This window comes from Trichechus manatus, unplaced genomic scaffold (assembly GCF_000243295.1).
Source record: "Trichechus manatus latirostris isolate Lorelei unplaced genomic scaffold, TriManLat1.0 scaffold00048, whole genome shotgun sequence".
Lineage (NCBI taxonomy): Eukaryota > Metazoa > Chordata > Mammalia > Sirenia > Trichechidae > Trichechus > Trichechus manatus.
The window spans coordinates 4,922,531-4,939,359 of NW_004443984.1; the positions used below are offsets into that span (position 1 = coordinate 4,922,531).

General features: G+C 37.9%; 1 protein-coding gene across 1 annotated transcript in view; it reads right to left on the bottom strand.

Annotated features, from left to right (window-relative positions):
* Positions 1-16,829, bottom strand: part of CLIC4 (chloride intracellular channel 4) — a 94,574-nt gene that overhangs the window by 28,748 nt on the left and 48,997 nt on the right. The window contains exon 2 of the mRNA XM_004377103.2: positions 15,037-15,146. Within this exon, the coding sequence (XP_004377160.1) occupies positions 15,037-15,146 (110 nt within the window). The remainder of the gene's footprint in view (positions 1-15,036; positions 15,147-16,829) is intronic.

Consider the following 16,829-nt stretch of genomic DNA (forward strand, 5'->3'; position numbering starts at 1 on the left):
TCTTTTTACTCTTTTGGTGAAGTCTTTTGATAGCATAAGTGTTTGATTTGTAGCAGCTCCCATTTATCTAGTCTTTCTTCTGGTGCTTGTGTGTTGTCATTTATGGTTCGTATTATGTTTATGCTATGTATTAGGGTAGGGCTCCTAGCATTGTCCCTATTTTTTCTTCCATGATCTTTATCATTTACGATTTTATATTTAAGTCTTTGACCCATTTTGAGTTAGTTTTTGTACATGGTGTGAGGTGTGGGTCTTGTTTCAGTCTTTTGCAGATGGATATCCAGTTATGCCAGCATCATTTGTTAAAGAGACTGTCTTTTCCCTATTTAATGGACTTTGGGCCTTTGTCAAATATTAGTTGCTCATAGGTAGATGAGCTTATATCTGGATTCTCAACTGTTCCATTGGTCTATGTATCTGTTGTTGTACCAGTACCAGGCTGTTTTGACTACCGTGGCAGTATAATAGGTCCTAAAATCAGGTAGTGTAAGGCCTCCCACTTTGTTCTTCTTCTTGAGTAATTATTTATTCAGGGTCTCTTCTCTTTCCATATGAAGTTGGTGATTTGTTTCTCCATCTCATTAAAAAATGCTGCTGGCATTTGGATTGGGATTGCATTGTATCTGTAGACTGACATTTTCACTATGTTGAGTCTACCTATCCATAAGCAAGGTATATTTTTCCACTTATGCAGGTCTCTTCTAGTTTCTTGCAGTAGTGTCTTGTAGTTTTCTCTGTATAGATCTTTTACGTCTCTGGTTAGATTTATTCCTAAGTATTTTCTCTTCTTGGGGGCTATTGTAAACGGTATTGATTTTGTGATTTCCTCTTCAAGGTTCTCTTTGTTGGTATAAAGGAAGTTTTGTATGTTTATCTTGTATTCTGAAACTTTGCTGAAATCTTCTATTAGTTCCAGTAGTTTTCTTGCGGATTCTTTGGGGTTTTCTGTGTATAAGATCATATCATCTGCAAACAGAGATACTTTGACTTCTTCCCTACCGATTAGATGTCCTTTATTTCTGTTTCTAGCCTAATTGCTCTGGCTAGGACCTCCAGCACAATGTTGAATAATAGTGATAGAGGGCATCCTTGTCTGGCAGTAAGATTTTAATTTTTTATAATGGAAAATGCTTTAATGAACCAGAAGTAGAGAGAACAGGAGTATAAACCCCCATATACCCGTCACACAGCTTCAACAAGAATCAATTTTAGTCAATTTTATTTCATACACATCTCACCCTACTCACCCCCGACTGGATGACATTTTAAAATCCATAAAAATGTTTATATACTTAACTCAAGTATATAAAACTCTGAAGAACAGGCTGTAGATAAATAATAGCTCAAAAGTTATGCAGTATTATTTAGTAAATTGCAGGAAACAACCTAGATGTTCAATGATAAGGGAATAACTACAGTCTGTCAATTCAATATATTATACCCACTGCCATCGAGTCATATCTTGAATGGAGGGTACTGTTTTGTATTGGTTTTATTTTCTCCTGATACGTGCTCATCCTTCTTTGACTAGTACTTCTATAGCTGCCTCCATGTAGATCCTGTGGACCTCTGGTCCAGTACCAGATTGTTAACAGCTTGGTGCTCTAAGCCTGTGGTAACATTCTAGGTACAGATCCTGTCACCAAGAGAACAAGCAGTCTGAGGCACTGTTACATAGCAAAGTCACTATGTTCCCACTTTCCTGGATACACACAGCTTCACATAAGCCATAAATCCAGGCATTAAGAAGCAGCTTTTTCCCAACTTTTTTTAATGGGTAGAAGAGCCCCTGCCAGTCCCTGGTTTCAAGCAATGGACCACTTTATGCCCTCAAAAGTCAAACCCCTGGTTGCCTCTGCCAGCTTCTGAAACCAGAGTTCATCACATTTAGAAGTTCCAGCCCTACCCCCCTGGATTTCTATTCTATATCTAGCTCATAGAGATTTTATCTTGTTTTTTGAAATAGGTTTTCTTCCTTCCTTCTTTTTTTGAGGCCTATAAATGCACAGAATTTGGATAAAATAAAGGTATCATGAAGGTGAAATACATTTTCATTAACAAGAATTTTCACAATACAGTGTGCCCTAAAAACTATACTCATCTTTATAGCCCAGCTTATCCATTTCCCCTGGTCTTATTCATTCTTTTCTTTCCTTCATTTCTCTCTCTCTTTCTCTCCCAACCTCCTTCTCTCTCACTGTCTCAACCCTCCCCCTCCTTATTCCATTCAGATTGTTTGGATAGTGTCTCATCTTTCTATGACTACATTCCAACCAAAGATACAAAGACTTACTTAATTACCTGATTAGTCTAAATTTAATTTTCTAACTCAGAGCCCTCCCTCTACCCAAGTTCTAAAGCCTATCTCCTTCCAAAGCCAAAGAAAAATAAAACATGTTTTCTATCAACTTCTGTGAGAGCTTAGGCTTCAAAGGAGGACTTTTAAAAGTCAAAATCTGATTTTATTTTCAACTGATTCTTTCATTGCGCATTCTTTGGTCTAACAATGAAAGGGTTTAGCACAAACATGATGGGAATACATGAAATTGAATGAGGTCTTCCCACATTTATTTAAATAATGAGGTAAGCTTGTAAGATTCCAGTTACTTTTGTAACTCAACCTCAAATTAGAACTAATGCTTTTCTATTCTTCATTTCATTGGTTCTTTTGGTTACTCCTTTTTACTGATCATCCAGACCACCTGTTCTTCCTTGATCACTAAATGGTGGCATCATGTCCAAGACTGTAGTCATCTTTAGTCTTCAAGTCTCACACTCAGTTTCGCACTCACAGATGCACATTTGTTCCTACTTATAATTTATTTCCTCCTTAACTCAAGAAGACCTTGTACACAATCAAGAATCTAGAAACCCTAACAATTTAAGGCTTATATGTTTATTTTCAAACCTTAACATTTTAAAATAAAAAAGATTTTAAAAAAAAGTTAGCACAAAGGTAGGAAAGACAATATATCTGATCAAAGTAAGGAGGGTTAATAAAATTTGTATAAAATACACACCAAAAAGAGAACACATAGATCTCAAATGGATTTATGCCAGTGACAAGAATGTTCTTTAATCTTCTGTACACACTGCGAGCATCTGGAAAACAATCTGCTCATTCCAAAGTTATAAAATGTAACCATCAATATTTTTATGATTAATAGTCAAATGCCTAAGTGTAAGGTTATAATACAAATCTGTCTTTTTACAAATAATTTTTCCATAAGCAAGTAGAGTTGAGTAAAGAGGAAGAAAGGGACCAATGAATTAAAGTGACTCATATTTGGGGGTGGGGGGCACAACCATAAGTAATAGCTATTACTTCTATTACTTCTATAATTAATTATGATAGCTTTTAAGCTCTCCAAACAAAAGCAATTATTAGAGGAGGGAGAAATCTAGCATGATAAAGAAGAACCAAAGCCTAAATAAAAAGAGCCTGGTTAAAGTCCCAGATCAAATAGCTCCACCAATTCACCAGCTATGTTACTACCAAGTGAATCACAACTTTGGGTCTGGGTTTCCCTCATCTATACTGTACTGTGGATCTAACATCCGCTCTGCCTGTAAAGATTCAAATCAAATAATATATGTAAAAGTGAACTAAACAAAATTATGCAAATGAAAGGCATTATTACTTTCGTATCACATTACACAGGAGATAAGACTGGCAGTTTTAACTTAAACTCTGAGTCTGATGGTTCATAACTGGTTAGGCAGCATTAACTGATTGGTAGTAAGAAATTAAGAAGCCCTGGTGGTGCAATGGTTAAGCACTCAACTGCTAACCGAAAGGTTGGTGGTTCAGCAGCTCCATGGGAGAAAGACCTGGAGATTCTACTCCCATAAAGATTACAGCCTAGAAAACTGAATGGGACGTTTCTATTCTACCCCATGGGGTCGCTATGAGTCAACACTGACTCAATAGCACATAACAACAAGAAATTGGATTAATTTAGAAGCATTATACAGCCAAGGAGAGTGAAACAAGGCCTATCATTACCAATTGTTCATTAATATTAAAAAACAAAACAAAACCCACTGCTATCAAGTCGATTTTGACTCACAGCGACCCTGTAAGACAGAGAACTGCCCCATAGGGTTTCCAAGACTGTAATCTTTACAGAAGCAGACTGCCTCATCTTTCTCCTGAGGAGCGGCTGGTGGGTTGGAACTTTCAACTTTGCAGTTAGCAGCTGAGCACTTTAACCACTGTACCACCACGGCTCCTTCATTAATATTAGTGACTAATTAGTAGTCAATCTTGTTTTTCCTGAAAGGCTACACAGATTTAAAATATCAAAGACAATAAAATTATTTTCTAGGATTAACTGTTGTGATGAAGGACAACCATGTCAGGTCCTTAATCCATCTGAAGGTGATTTGAGAAGAAGCTTTAGTGCCTCTTAAAAAAAAAACTAGTAGACTTCAATAAAAGGACAAATTCTAAGCAGTGAGGTGACTAGCTTACAGCTATATCAGGTCATCAATCAGATAGAATCTAAGATTCTTCAACTTCGAGGTCTCACCTGGCACTCTAAGGTCTCAGATGTTTTGTCTGACCCACAAAAGTTCATTTTACAAATGCTTCACAGAAACTTAACATTATAGGAACTGCCATTTGAGATAAATGAAACTGAACCAATAGGCAAAGGTTGAAGAGTTCATGATATCTTTGGTTTCTTTCAATACATTTTCAACAGTTCATTCCATTTCATTCAAGTGTTTATATTTCCCTTAAGTGACACAGGCAGTCCCTGGGTTACAAAAGGGATCCATTCCTAATAGTGTCTTTAAATCAAATTTGGAGGTAAGTCGGAACAGGTACATACAGTTCTTATTTAGCCTTATTTCAGTGCAAGGCTTGAAGTCTTTTCAATGATTTAAAAGCTGCACGTGCAGCAAGTGAAGGTGACTATTGCCAGTAGGAGCTGGTTCAATTGGTTCAAAGTGAGGACAAATCTACATAACACTGAAGGGCAGGTATGAGTTGTCCAGTAAGTCAGATGTTTGTAACCCGGGGACCGCCTGTATGTATAAAAAGTAAAGGGAATAGAATTCATGCCTTGAGATAAGAGCACAGATACTCTTTATGTTTTTTTAATCTTACTTATCATAGTAGCCTTTTAAAAACAAAAAACAAAAAACAAACCCCTTGCCATCGAGTCAATTCCGACTCATAGCAACCCTATAGGACGGAGTAGAACTGCCCCATAGGGTTTCCAAGGAGCACCTGATTGATTCAAACTGCTAACCTTTTGGTTAGCAGCCGTAGCTCTTAACGTCTGCGCCACCAGGGCTTCCAGTAGCCTTTAAGATGAAGTAAAGTATTCTGTTCTCTTCCACTTTGTTTCTAGATGAAGAAAAGGAAATAAAGAGAAATAAACAAAAAGAAGAAACAGAGAGAGAGGAAAAAGGAACAATAAGGAAATGCCTTGTAGGAGTTAATACTTTAAGCAACTTAAGAGGCTTAACTTCAATTAAAATTTAATTTGGTACACTTGCAACAACTGGAGAAAGTCAGGCTGGTGGCTCAGTTCCAGCTGCTTGGTATAAAATGAATACAGCACAGGAATAGAATACTGAGGATAGTGGAGCTGACTCTTGAAGATAACCTAGCTGTAACTGGCTGACTTGATAACTGGGGGCCGGGGGGAGAACAATACTAAGAATGTAGAACACAGATTTTAAATAAGTTCCCTTTTGAAGGCTGTCATAGTTATCTAGTGCTGCTATACCAGAAATACCATAAATGGGTGACTTTCAAACACAAATTTATTCTCTCACAGTTTAGGAGGCTAGAAGTCCAAATTCAGGGTGCCAGCTGTAGAGGAATGGTTTCTCTCTGTGTGGGCTCTGGAGGAAGGTCCTTGTCTCTTCTCAGCTTCTGCTCCTGGGCAATCGTCATGTGGCCTGGCATCTATCTTTTCCCTTCTCTGCTTCTCTCCCTTGCTTGTTTAAGCTCCTTTATATCTCAAAAGAGATTGACTAAAGACACATCCTACACTGATCATGCCTCATTAGCATAACAAAGACAACCCATTCCCAAATGAGATTATAACCAAAGGCATATAAGACCGGTAAACCAAACCCGCTGTAGAGTTGGTTTCGACTCACAGCGACCCCATAAGACAGAGGAGAACTGTCCCCCCAAAGGGTTTCCAAAGAGCAGCTGGTAGTTTCAAACCAGCAGCCGAGCTCTTAACCACTACGCTACCAGGGCTACTAGAGGTTAGGAATTACAATACTTATTTTGGGGGGACACAATTCAATCCATAACACAGGTGTAAATTTTCAAGACATAAAATTCAGGCAGATCCAGAAAATACTGGACACACAAAAAAAGTTACCACCGCAGAATCCTTTATTTGTTTCAGAACGATTTAATTATTCTTTACTAGATTTGCTGCTGTGGAGCCCTGGTGGCACAGTGGTTATGAGCTCGGCTGCTAACCAAAAGGTTGGAAGTTCGAATCCACCAGCTGCACTCCTTGGAAACTCTATGGGGCAGTTCTACTCTGCCCTAAAGGGTCGCTATGAGCCAGAATCAACTTGATGGTAACAGGTTTTTTTAGATTTGCTGTATTCTAGCTTGACGAATATAAAGTCACTAAATAAATGAAATACAACCCAAAACACACAAGATTCCAAGTTACTAAAGCATTTGTCTATTTTCCCAGTCTAATCATTACAAGATTTTATCGATTTTTATTAAATTTGCTATACTGCTAATATTTGCATACTTTAATGTCAATTTGTGGATCCATCACTTTAAAACAAAATGGTACCTATGAGGTTTTCAAATATAGTTTCTATAACTCTTAATGAACTTCAGTATAGAGCTTATAGTGATGACAGCGTTAGAAAAACATTCACTAGCAACCAATTTTTCCAATTCAGCTCTTAGTGACCTTAACAGGATTTATTATTTTTTAAATCATCTTGAAAAAGAACATAAAAATGTGTAGCAGTAAACTTCTCACGCATACCCCACAGACAGTAAACATGTAATTCTGCATACATACATGAAATACATTTATCTTGAATTGCAGGACTATTCTAGCACGAGGTTCAAGTAGCTCAAGTCAACTTTACAAAGGGGAAGAACTGAATCTGTATTTTCCTGACTGGCCAGCAGTAGGAAATGAATGGATGGTTTCTCTAAAATACTGATCCGTTCCATCCCATTTAGTGTCTCTGCATGTGTCATTCATGCTATTATTGAAGACCTTCCTGGAAATCAAACTGGTTTCTCAACTTGCTGAAGACTGTTTTTTCAGAAAAGTGAAACTACAGAGACATGATAATGAAAGCAAAACTAATGGAATAATCTATTTGGAAATCAGATTTTGTTCTGCATTTATAAGAGCGATTTAAGATGTGCAGAACTCTCAATTTTATATTTCCATTAGAAAATTTTAAACTATTACAATATTGTTAAAGTTTAAACTATGGCAATGATCTTCCAAAACTTATGCCATTATTACAGCCAACTCGAACATGGGTCGGCTCATACAATAAATTATAAATGGTATGTTTACATCTGAAGAAGAAAGAAATCATTAGTGACAATGCAAAGGACGAGATGGTTTCTGTATTTAAAATGGGAATAGGAGAATGGAAACGTTCATATCCCAAACATTTTATACGTGGTATTCCCCAACTTATTTAGTCTCTCAAAGAATACCACGGAGGAAGGATTTTACTCACGGGTAACATAATATTGAATTCCTATTACGATTAAAAAAAAAAAACTGATTTCTGAAATAGTTACCATTTCTATACCCACTTCTCAAAACACAAAAAGTTTACCCCAACATATACAACAATATATGGCCACATTCAGCCATATCCAAGTCAGTGTCTCAGTGTGTCTGTCTCTCTTATTACAGTTCTACTACTTTCTTCTTTCAGGCTTACTTGTGGCACCTACAGGTTTAACTAAGATCTAACTGCAGACTAAAGATGCTGATCTCTGATTTAGGAACTTCTGGGTATAATGAAGATAGTGGAAGTCTTTCAAATAAAGACCTTGATCATAGCCACGAACCTATCAGCCAGAAAGGCCCTATGACACCAGCAAGATGAAGCACTGAATTCCGTTCAATCGCAGGTCTGAAAATAGTTTGATTAGAGTAGTAAAAAGTACTCCAAATAGTGTCTAGCACACAGTAACACTGAAGAAATGTTTTGTTTTTTTTCCCTTCTGTTATGGATTGAATTGTGTTCCCCAAACATATGTGTCAACTTGGTTAGGCCATGATTCCCAGTATTGTGTGGTTATGCTCCATTTCGTGACTGATATAATTTTCCTATGTGTTGTAAACTCTAATCTCTGCCTGTAGTTAATGAGGCAAGATTAGGTTATGTTAAAGAGGATTAAGGTAGAATGTAACATCCTTACTCAGATCACATCCCTGATCCAATGTAAAGGGAGTTTTCCTGGGGTGTGACCTGCATCACCTTTTATCTGACAAGAAATAAAAGGAAAGAGAAGTGACCACAGAGTGAGGGACATCATACCACCAAGAAAGCAGCACTGGGAGCAGAGTGTGTCCTTTGGACCTGGAGTTCCTGTGAGGAGAAGCTCCTAGTCCAGGGAAAGATTGATGACAAGGACCTTCCTCCAGAGCCGACAGAAAAAGCCTTCCCGTGGAGCTGATGCCCTGAATTTGGACTTCTAGCCTCCTAACTGTGAGAAAATAAACTTCTGTTTGTTGAAGCCATCCACTTGTGGTATTTGTGTTATAAAAGCATTAGATAACCAAGACACCTTCCTTTTTGCTGAATTTAAATACGAGGATATACTCATGGTCCCGGTGAGCCCTATCCACATAGAACCAGGTTTCTACTTCTGGTACTTCTACAGTACCACAGCTGCTCCCTATTTGATGATAGGTGATAACATCTTTAAATATGCCCAATATTTTTGTATTTTCATTTACAATTTGGACAGAATTTTTAATTGTCATGGAATCCAGACTTTCTGGAGCCACAGAGGTTGAAATGACCCACCTGAAACTACTGCCATGAGGTCATCTTTGAACCTTAAAACTGGTCTTCTGAAAGCCATCTCTAAGTCAAACAACAGTTTAGCTTAATTAGTTGCCCTTGGCATTGTGCTCTCTTAAAGAATCATCCATGTGCAGTCAGTTTCAACAACAGCAATTCCAAAAGTCAGACTAGAAATTACGTCTTAAGATCAATCAGTAATTATCTTAATTGTTCTTAAGGAAAATGTACAGAACCCTGCATGTCCACGTTATTCTATAAACTCCATTCTGGCGCTGTTTCCATGGCAATGTATAATTACTAGCAATAAACTGGGGTATAAAAATTTGTGACGGTTCTTTCTTCTTTGGAACATTTTTGACACTCTAATAGGAAACGGGAGCCCTGGTGGTGCAGTAGTTAAGAGCTTGGCTGCTCATCTAAGATACTCCACTGGTCTCACCCGTTCGTGAGCAAGTGAGAATGAAGACAACAGGATACAAGGAAAAGATTAGTCCAAAGGACTAATGGACCACAGCTACCAAGGCCTCCACCAGACTGAGTCCAGTACAGCTAGATGGTGCCTGGCTACCACCACTGACTGCTCTGACCAGGATCACAACAGAGGGTTCTGGACAGAGCTGGAGAAGGATGTAGAACAAAATTCTAACTCACAAAAAAAAGACCAGACTTACTGGCCTAAAGGAGACTGGAAAAACTCCGCGAGTATGGCCCCCAGACACCCTTTTAGCTCAGTGGTGAAGTTATCTCCGAGGTTCACCGTTCAGCATGGGAGTGGACAGCCCCATGAAACCAAATGGGACTAATGAGGTACAGCAGTCCAGGGACAAGGGCCAGAAGGCAGAAGGGGACAGGGAAGCTGGTGATAGGGAACCCAAGGTTGAGTAAGGATAATGCTGATGTGTTGTGAGGTTGTTAACCATTGTCTTAGGGCAACATTTGTAGTAACTGTTAATTGAGAAACTATTTTATTCTGTAAGCCTTCATCTACAGTGAGAATAGCAGCACAATTGGAAGAGCGTAGTTGATGTCACTGAACTGTGCATGTAGAAATTTTTGAAATGGTGTATCTTTGGCTATGTATATTTTCACCAAAAAAAAAAAGGTCGAGAAGGGAGAGGGTTGACATGTTGTGGGGCTGTTAACCAATGTCATAAAACAATACGTGTACTGACTGTTTAATGAGAAACTATTTGTTCTGTAAACCTTTACCTAAAGTACAATTAAAAAAAAAAATTTAATAAAAAAAAAAGAGCTTGGCTGCTAATCAAAAGGTCAGCAGTTTGACTCCAACAACTGCTCCCTGGAAGCCCTATGGGGCAGTTCTGCTCTGCTGACTTGACAGCAACGGGTTAGGGTTAGCAGGAAACGTTGCCCCGATTTGCAAATCATATATTAAATAAACTTCAATCAATTTCTATTATTGGCTTAATATTATCTTTAGCTTTAACAATAATTGCCTGAAGTTTTTTATTCAAATGGCAGTTGATATAAACCTAAATTCCTTCTGAAGACTTTTTTTATCTAAAAGTTCCTTAATACTACTGCAGTATGAACAGAAAATTAGGTTTAGAAACGACTCCCACAAAAGCATTAAGGCCTCACTGGCAGGCAAGTAATGGGAGATTGTTCAAACCCTCACAAGGGATACATGAATACCACCAGCATAGTCATTAACACCAATTGAGAGTCAAAGAGAACACATCACACAGTGCTAAAATTCTAAATGGTTTTGTTCTTATGGATATAATGTCATGTAACAATCATTTTTTTCAGAGCATAGAGTGGGCTGCTAAAATAGCTCTCCCCTGGTTTGTTCTGGGATCAGTACTTTTCACTGAGGACTTAGGCAATTACCAGGAAAAGCAAGAAAATAAGCACTGTGGGTATTTTCTCCCCCTCAGTTTTCTAAAAACAGTCATATTTAATGTTTTAAAATTAAGGATCTATTGCTACAGGATGTTTTCTTTCTCTGTGACAACTTTATTTTACACTTTTTTTGAGCCATGTTCATTCTCTTGGAGTATCTTCTCTTTGAAATGTTTTCCAAGATTGTATTTTTATATTTCAGCCTGTAAACTCATAGGAAACATCTGGAAAGATGAACACCAAACCTAAAAGCGGTTATTTTTGTGAAGGAGAAGCTGATGACCAGAGGCTGGAGGAGAAGGGAACTCACTATCATGTACCTAATACTTACATATTCTTAACTGCCCTTTTTTTAAGATGTACTGGAAACCTAAAATTTTTAAAGAAAAACTAAAAATATAGCCTCTAATCTTAAGTGCTGTTAAAACTGTTGATTTTACTCAAAGCCCTAGGAAATAAGCACACATCTTCTTCGAGTGGCAATATTTTCTAATTATAGGTATGAATACTTCAAACCTACTTTAGAAAGTAAAACAGATCACTTTGAAATAACCTTGGTGGGTTCATTTCCTTTTCTAGACCACAGATTCAGATGATTTATGGCACTATTATTGTTATGTACCACAATCAATATGTCACTTTTTACATGTGAGGTACATTACCCTTGTTGTTTTTATGTGCTGTCAAATTTGGTGGGTTCACTTTCTCTTCTGAACCACAGATTCACACCATTTATGGCAGTATTACTGGTATGTACCACAATCAAGCACTGTATTGAGCCGTTCAAAGAGGACTTTTTCAAAGCATGACAATCAACTCGTTTGCTCCAAGCCAAAAATGGAATAGGAGAAATCCATGTATTTTAGGCTACAGTAAGGGTGTGTGCTGGATAGCACAGTCTATTTTTAGGAATTACGTTGGGAAACTTACTTTGTGAATGCATGCAGGAAAAAAACAGTAATAGACGGGTAACTCCCTGAATTATTTCATTCTTAAAATAGCTCTGTCCAACATGAAGTAGGTAATGTCTTCCAAGAGCCTAGAGTTTTAACTCTTACTATCCCCAAAAGTTTATCTCTATAATCACACATATAACTACAAAAAACCCATTGCCGTCGAGTTGGTTCCAACTAATAGTGACCCTACAGGACAGAGTAGAACTGCCCCATAGGGTTTCCAAGGAGCAGCTGGTAGGTTTGAACTGCCGACCTTTTGGTTAGCAGCCAATCCCTTAACCACTGTGCCACTAGGGCTCCATACAAGGTGTTCCTAAAAGACTTGATGGCTCATTTTCAACAAATAAATTTTAAGTTTGGAAAATCTCAAATATGTGTCACTGGCTGTTAAGAATAAATTTTAAGGAATTGATAGAGACCCCAGAGTACGACCACCTATAACTGGGAATGAGATTACAGCTCTCAAACAGCTCTCAGTATGTGATGCCCACAGAGAGATAACAGACAAGAATTCTGCGATCTATTAGGTAATGGCTTGTCTGTATTTTCTCTTGGACACCATTCATGACTTTATGCACTTAAAAAATAAACAGCAAACCATGTTGTGGCATTTGTGCCCAGAGTAACACATTCCCACTGCCAAATCCTAGATTTTCTCTTGGTACCAAAAAGCCAAAAATCAAACCCACTGCTGTCAACTCAATTCTGACTCGTGGTTACAGAGTAGAACTGAGCTCGATAGGGTTTTCCTGGCTGTAGTCTTTACGGAAGCAGACCGTCAGCGCCTCTGGGTTCAAACTGCAAACCTTTCAATTAGCAAACCATTTGCGCCACCCAGGGACCATACAAGCCATTCTTAATCCTTGATGTAATCTTTTTTTAAACAAGTATGACTGTTCTTATTTTCACCAAAAAAAAGAGGTCAAGAAGGGAGAGGGTTGACATGTCGTGGAGTTATTAACCAATGTCATAAAACAATATGTGTACTGACTGTTTAATGAGAAACTATTTGTTCTGTAAACCTTCACCTGAAGTACAATAAAGTATGAATGTTCTTTACCTTAGACCTGTTTGCTAAGCGAGAACCTAAGCTCCTGAGCACAAACAGCTTACTGCTCATCAGGGTTCTTCTCAGCTCTCCCCACTATGAAGAGAAAGTTAGGAACAACTCTCCACTTGGAAGAACAATCACAGGGCAATGGGTAATATTTTACTATTACATTTAACCAAACATGATTAAAATTGTGTTATTGTAAACTCTAGTTATTCCCTGAAAAGCAGACTACATGAAATAGACACCGATTTTTATTCAGCCTCCTAAAATCTCATTCTTGTCTTTAAGTATCCAAATTATATAGGCCACGTGTTATTTGCTTAGACTGTACTTCATAGCTCTATGTTTACACTAGAAAGTTCGAAGAGTTCCCTGGATCCATGCTAAAATTTAGCTCCTGGTGCTCCTCTGGTAAATTTAAGGTAAACATAGAAGAAATTTAAATACACAAAACTAAACACACAAGAAGTTCCTAAAAAGACTGAGTGTCCATGTGTAACTTACTGACATTGTGAATTGTCCATAATACTTACTGTTATTGTTGTTAGGTGCCGTCGAGTTGATTCCGACTCATAGCAACTACCTGTACAAGAGAACGAAACCCTGTCCAGTCCTGCGCATCCTCACAATCATTGCTAAGTTTGAGCCCACTGTTGCAGCCAATGGTCAATTCATCTCATTGAGGGTCTTCCTTTTATCGCTGACCCTCTACTTTATACCAAGCATGATGTCCTTCTCCAGGGACTGGTCCCTCTTGATAACATGTCCAAAATACATGAGAGGAAGTCTCACCATCTTCGCTTCTACGGAGCATCCTGGCTGTACTTCTTCCAAGATGGATTTGTTCAGCCCAGGGCTTCAAACCAGTTCATTCCAGTTCGAACCTCTGCTGAGAATTTGCATTTCCACCCCAGATATACTGAATCAGAATCTATATTTAACAAGATCCCCAGTGATTCTTATGTATAATAAATTTTGAGAACCACTGCTCTCTACTAGTGGTTCACAAAATTGGCCCCTAACCAGCAGCATTAGCAACACCTGGGAACTTGTTAGAAATGCAAATTATCAGCAGGTGTTCAAATCCAAACAAACTGGTTCAGAGCCCTCACTCATTCTCCTGGCAGTCCATAGTATATTCAATATTCTTTGCCAACACCATAATTCAAATTCTTCTTTGATCTTCCTTATTCATTGTTCAGCTTTCACATGCATATGAGACAACTGAAAATACCATGGCTTGGGTCAGGTTCATCTTAGTCCTCAAAGTGACATCTTCACTTTTTAACACTTTAAAGACTTCTCTGGCAGCAGATCTGCCCAATGCAATATGTCGTTTGATTTCTTGACTGCTGCTTCCATCGGCCTTCATTTTGGATCCAAGTAAAATAAAATCTTTGACAGCATATTGGTCCAGTTGTGAGGATTTTTGTTTTCCTTAATGTTGAGGTATAATCCATACTGAAGGCTGTGGTCTTTGATCTTCATCAGTAAGTGCTTCAAGCCCTCTCTGCTTTCAGCAAGCAAGGCTGTATCATCTGCATATCGCAGGTAGTTAATAGTCTTCCTCCAATCCTAATGCTGCATTCTTCTTCATATAGTCCAGCTTCTCGGATTATTTGCTCAGTATATAGATGGACAAAGTATGGTGAAAGGATACAACCCTGATGCACACCTTTCCTGATTTTAAACCATGCAGTATCCCTCGTTTTGTTTGAACAGCTGCCTCCTGGTCTATGTACAGGTTCTGCATGAGCACAATTAAGTGTTCTGGAATTCCCATTCTTCGCAATGTTACCCATAATTTGTTATGATTCGCACAGTTGAATGCCTTTGCATAGTCAATAAAACACAGGTAAACATCTTTCTGGTATTCTCTGCTTTCAGCCAAGATCCAATTGACATCAGCAATGATAGTACTTCCTCCATATCCTTGCCTGAATCTGGCTTGAATTTCTGGCAGTTCCCTGTCGATGTACTGCTGCAACTGTTTTTGAATTATCTTCAGCAAAATTAAATTTTTCCATAAATCAGATGAACTTTAATACAATATATTCGAAATGTGGGATGGGGAGTCGATCAAACTGAAAAGACAGTAAAGTGTATACTCTCAACTTAAGTTGATCCCAAACCATGTCTTACCTTTTCAGGTCAACGGTTGTGACACTAAATACAACTCCTTTCAGCCAAAGAATCATGAAGAGCCTCTGTGAAAAGGGACAGTTTCCTATGCTTTCACCATCACTGCCAGCCTAAGAGAACAGAAATAAATGTTAAAAAAAAAAACAAGGTAAAAAAGATGATACTCAAAACAGACCACTTTCTGAACCTTAATCAAGAGTACAAGAAGACAGGAAGAGCTGTATTATGGAAGGAAGGGTAGAAATCCAGGTCTTTATTATTTTACTCTTTCCTGTGCTTCTTTCCCTGCTTTGCTTCCTTCCAGTCTTATAAAGTACTGTCTAAAAGAACTTTCTCCAATGATGGAAATGTTCAATGTTTGCACTGTCCAATATGGTAGCCACTAGTAACATACGGCTATGGAGTACTTGAAATGTAGCTAGTTTGACTAAACTGAATTTTTAATTTTATTTACTTTTTTAAAATTCTAAATTAATTTAAATTTAAATAGCCACATGTGGCTAATGGCTACCACATTAGATGATGCAGATCTAATCAATCCTAGGGGGTACATATAACTTTGCCTCAGGACAAAAACAAAGTCTGTCATGGGTTTTATGAAATGTAAGAGTCATTTCTTATTCTATGTGACAGTATTCATATGTCAACATCAAAAAGGAAACTTATAAGTGTACCTGTCTCCAAAGTACTTAAATCAGCACCAATCCCCCTCCCATTTTAATAAATGTTCATAATAAACATCCCATATCCTGTTTAATACATTCTTTCAGGGAGCAAGAAAATAACAAAAGGTATCTTTATGATAAGCTATTTCTAATGCTACTTAATGAAGTGCAGTTAGCTCCTCTGATTTCAACCATGACGTAGAAGAATAAATCATCTTTCACTCTATCATGTAAGCCCCAAGTTTAAAAAGGAGGGAGGAAGGGAAGAAATAAAGTAGGTAGGGGAGGAAAGAAAGTCAGCCTGCTGGAGGAGACTGCTCTGGCACTCACTAGGGATCAACACAGCCCCCAAGTCATTAAAAGATGCTGGTAGAAGTACTGTGTATTTTCTTAAAGCAGCCCTCAAAAAATTCAAAATCACTTGAGTAAAATGCTACATCAGTAAAAGTCATTAACTCCTAAACCAATGGGGGTGGGGGGTGGGGGTGGGGTAAAAAAAGAAGAAGCAGTTAACTGATAAAATATAATGCAATCAACAGAAAAAAAGGCATATATGGAGTATCCCAAGACCCCACCCGAATCAAAGAGCATGAGATAGTTAAGCTGAACTTGGTTTAAAAAAAAAAAACAAAAAGTGATCATTCTTTATTAGTAACAAAATACACACAAAATTGTCACCAGAGTGGGACATATTAATTCCTAATACTACAACTTATACAAAAATTTACTTCTTAAAGATGGCATCAAACTAACTAGTTCTTAAACTTTAGAGTGGGATTCTGAATAACCTACAAAGAATGTTTAAAATGAAGATTCCTGGGTCTTAAATTCAGAGATTCTACACAGAGATTCTGTAGTAAGGCACCTGCTGACCACACTGAGGAACACTGGTCTGAGAAGGCTAGGATATTCCTTCCTCAAGGCACAAGTCAGTTTATAGCACTAAATCATCCTACTATATAACTAGTACCCAAAGTTGCTTTTTGAAGATGCTGACTATTCATTCACAGCATGGAACAAAGATGATATACAAGTAATTTTACAGATACAAAAAATTTAACAGCTTAATGGTGAGTATTTTCACACCAAGTTCTGGCTGTTAGATATCTACGTGTTATAATCCTTATT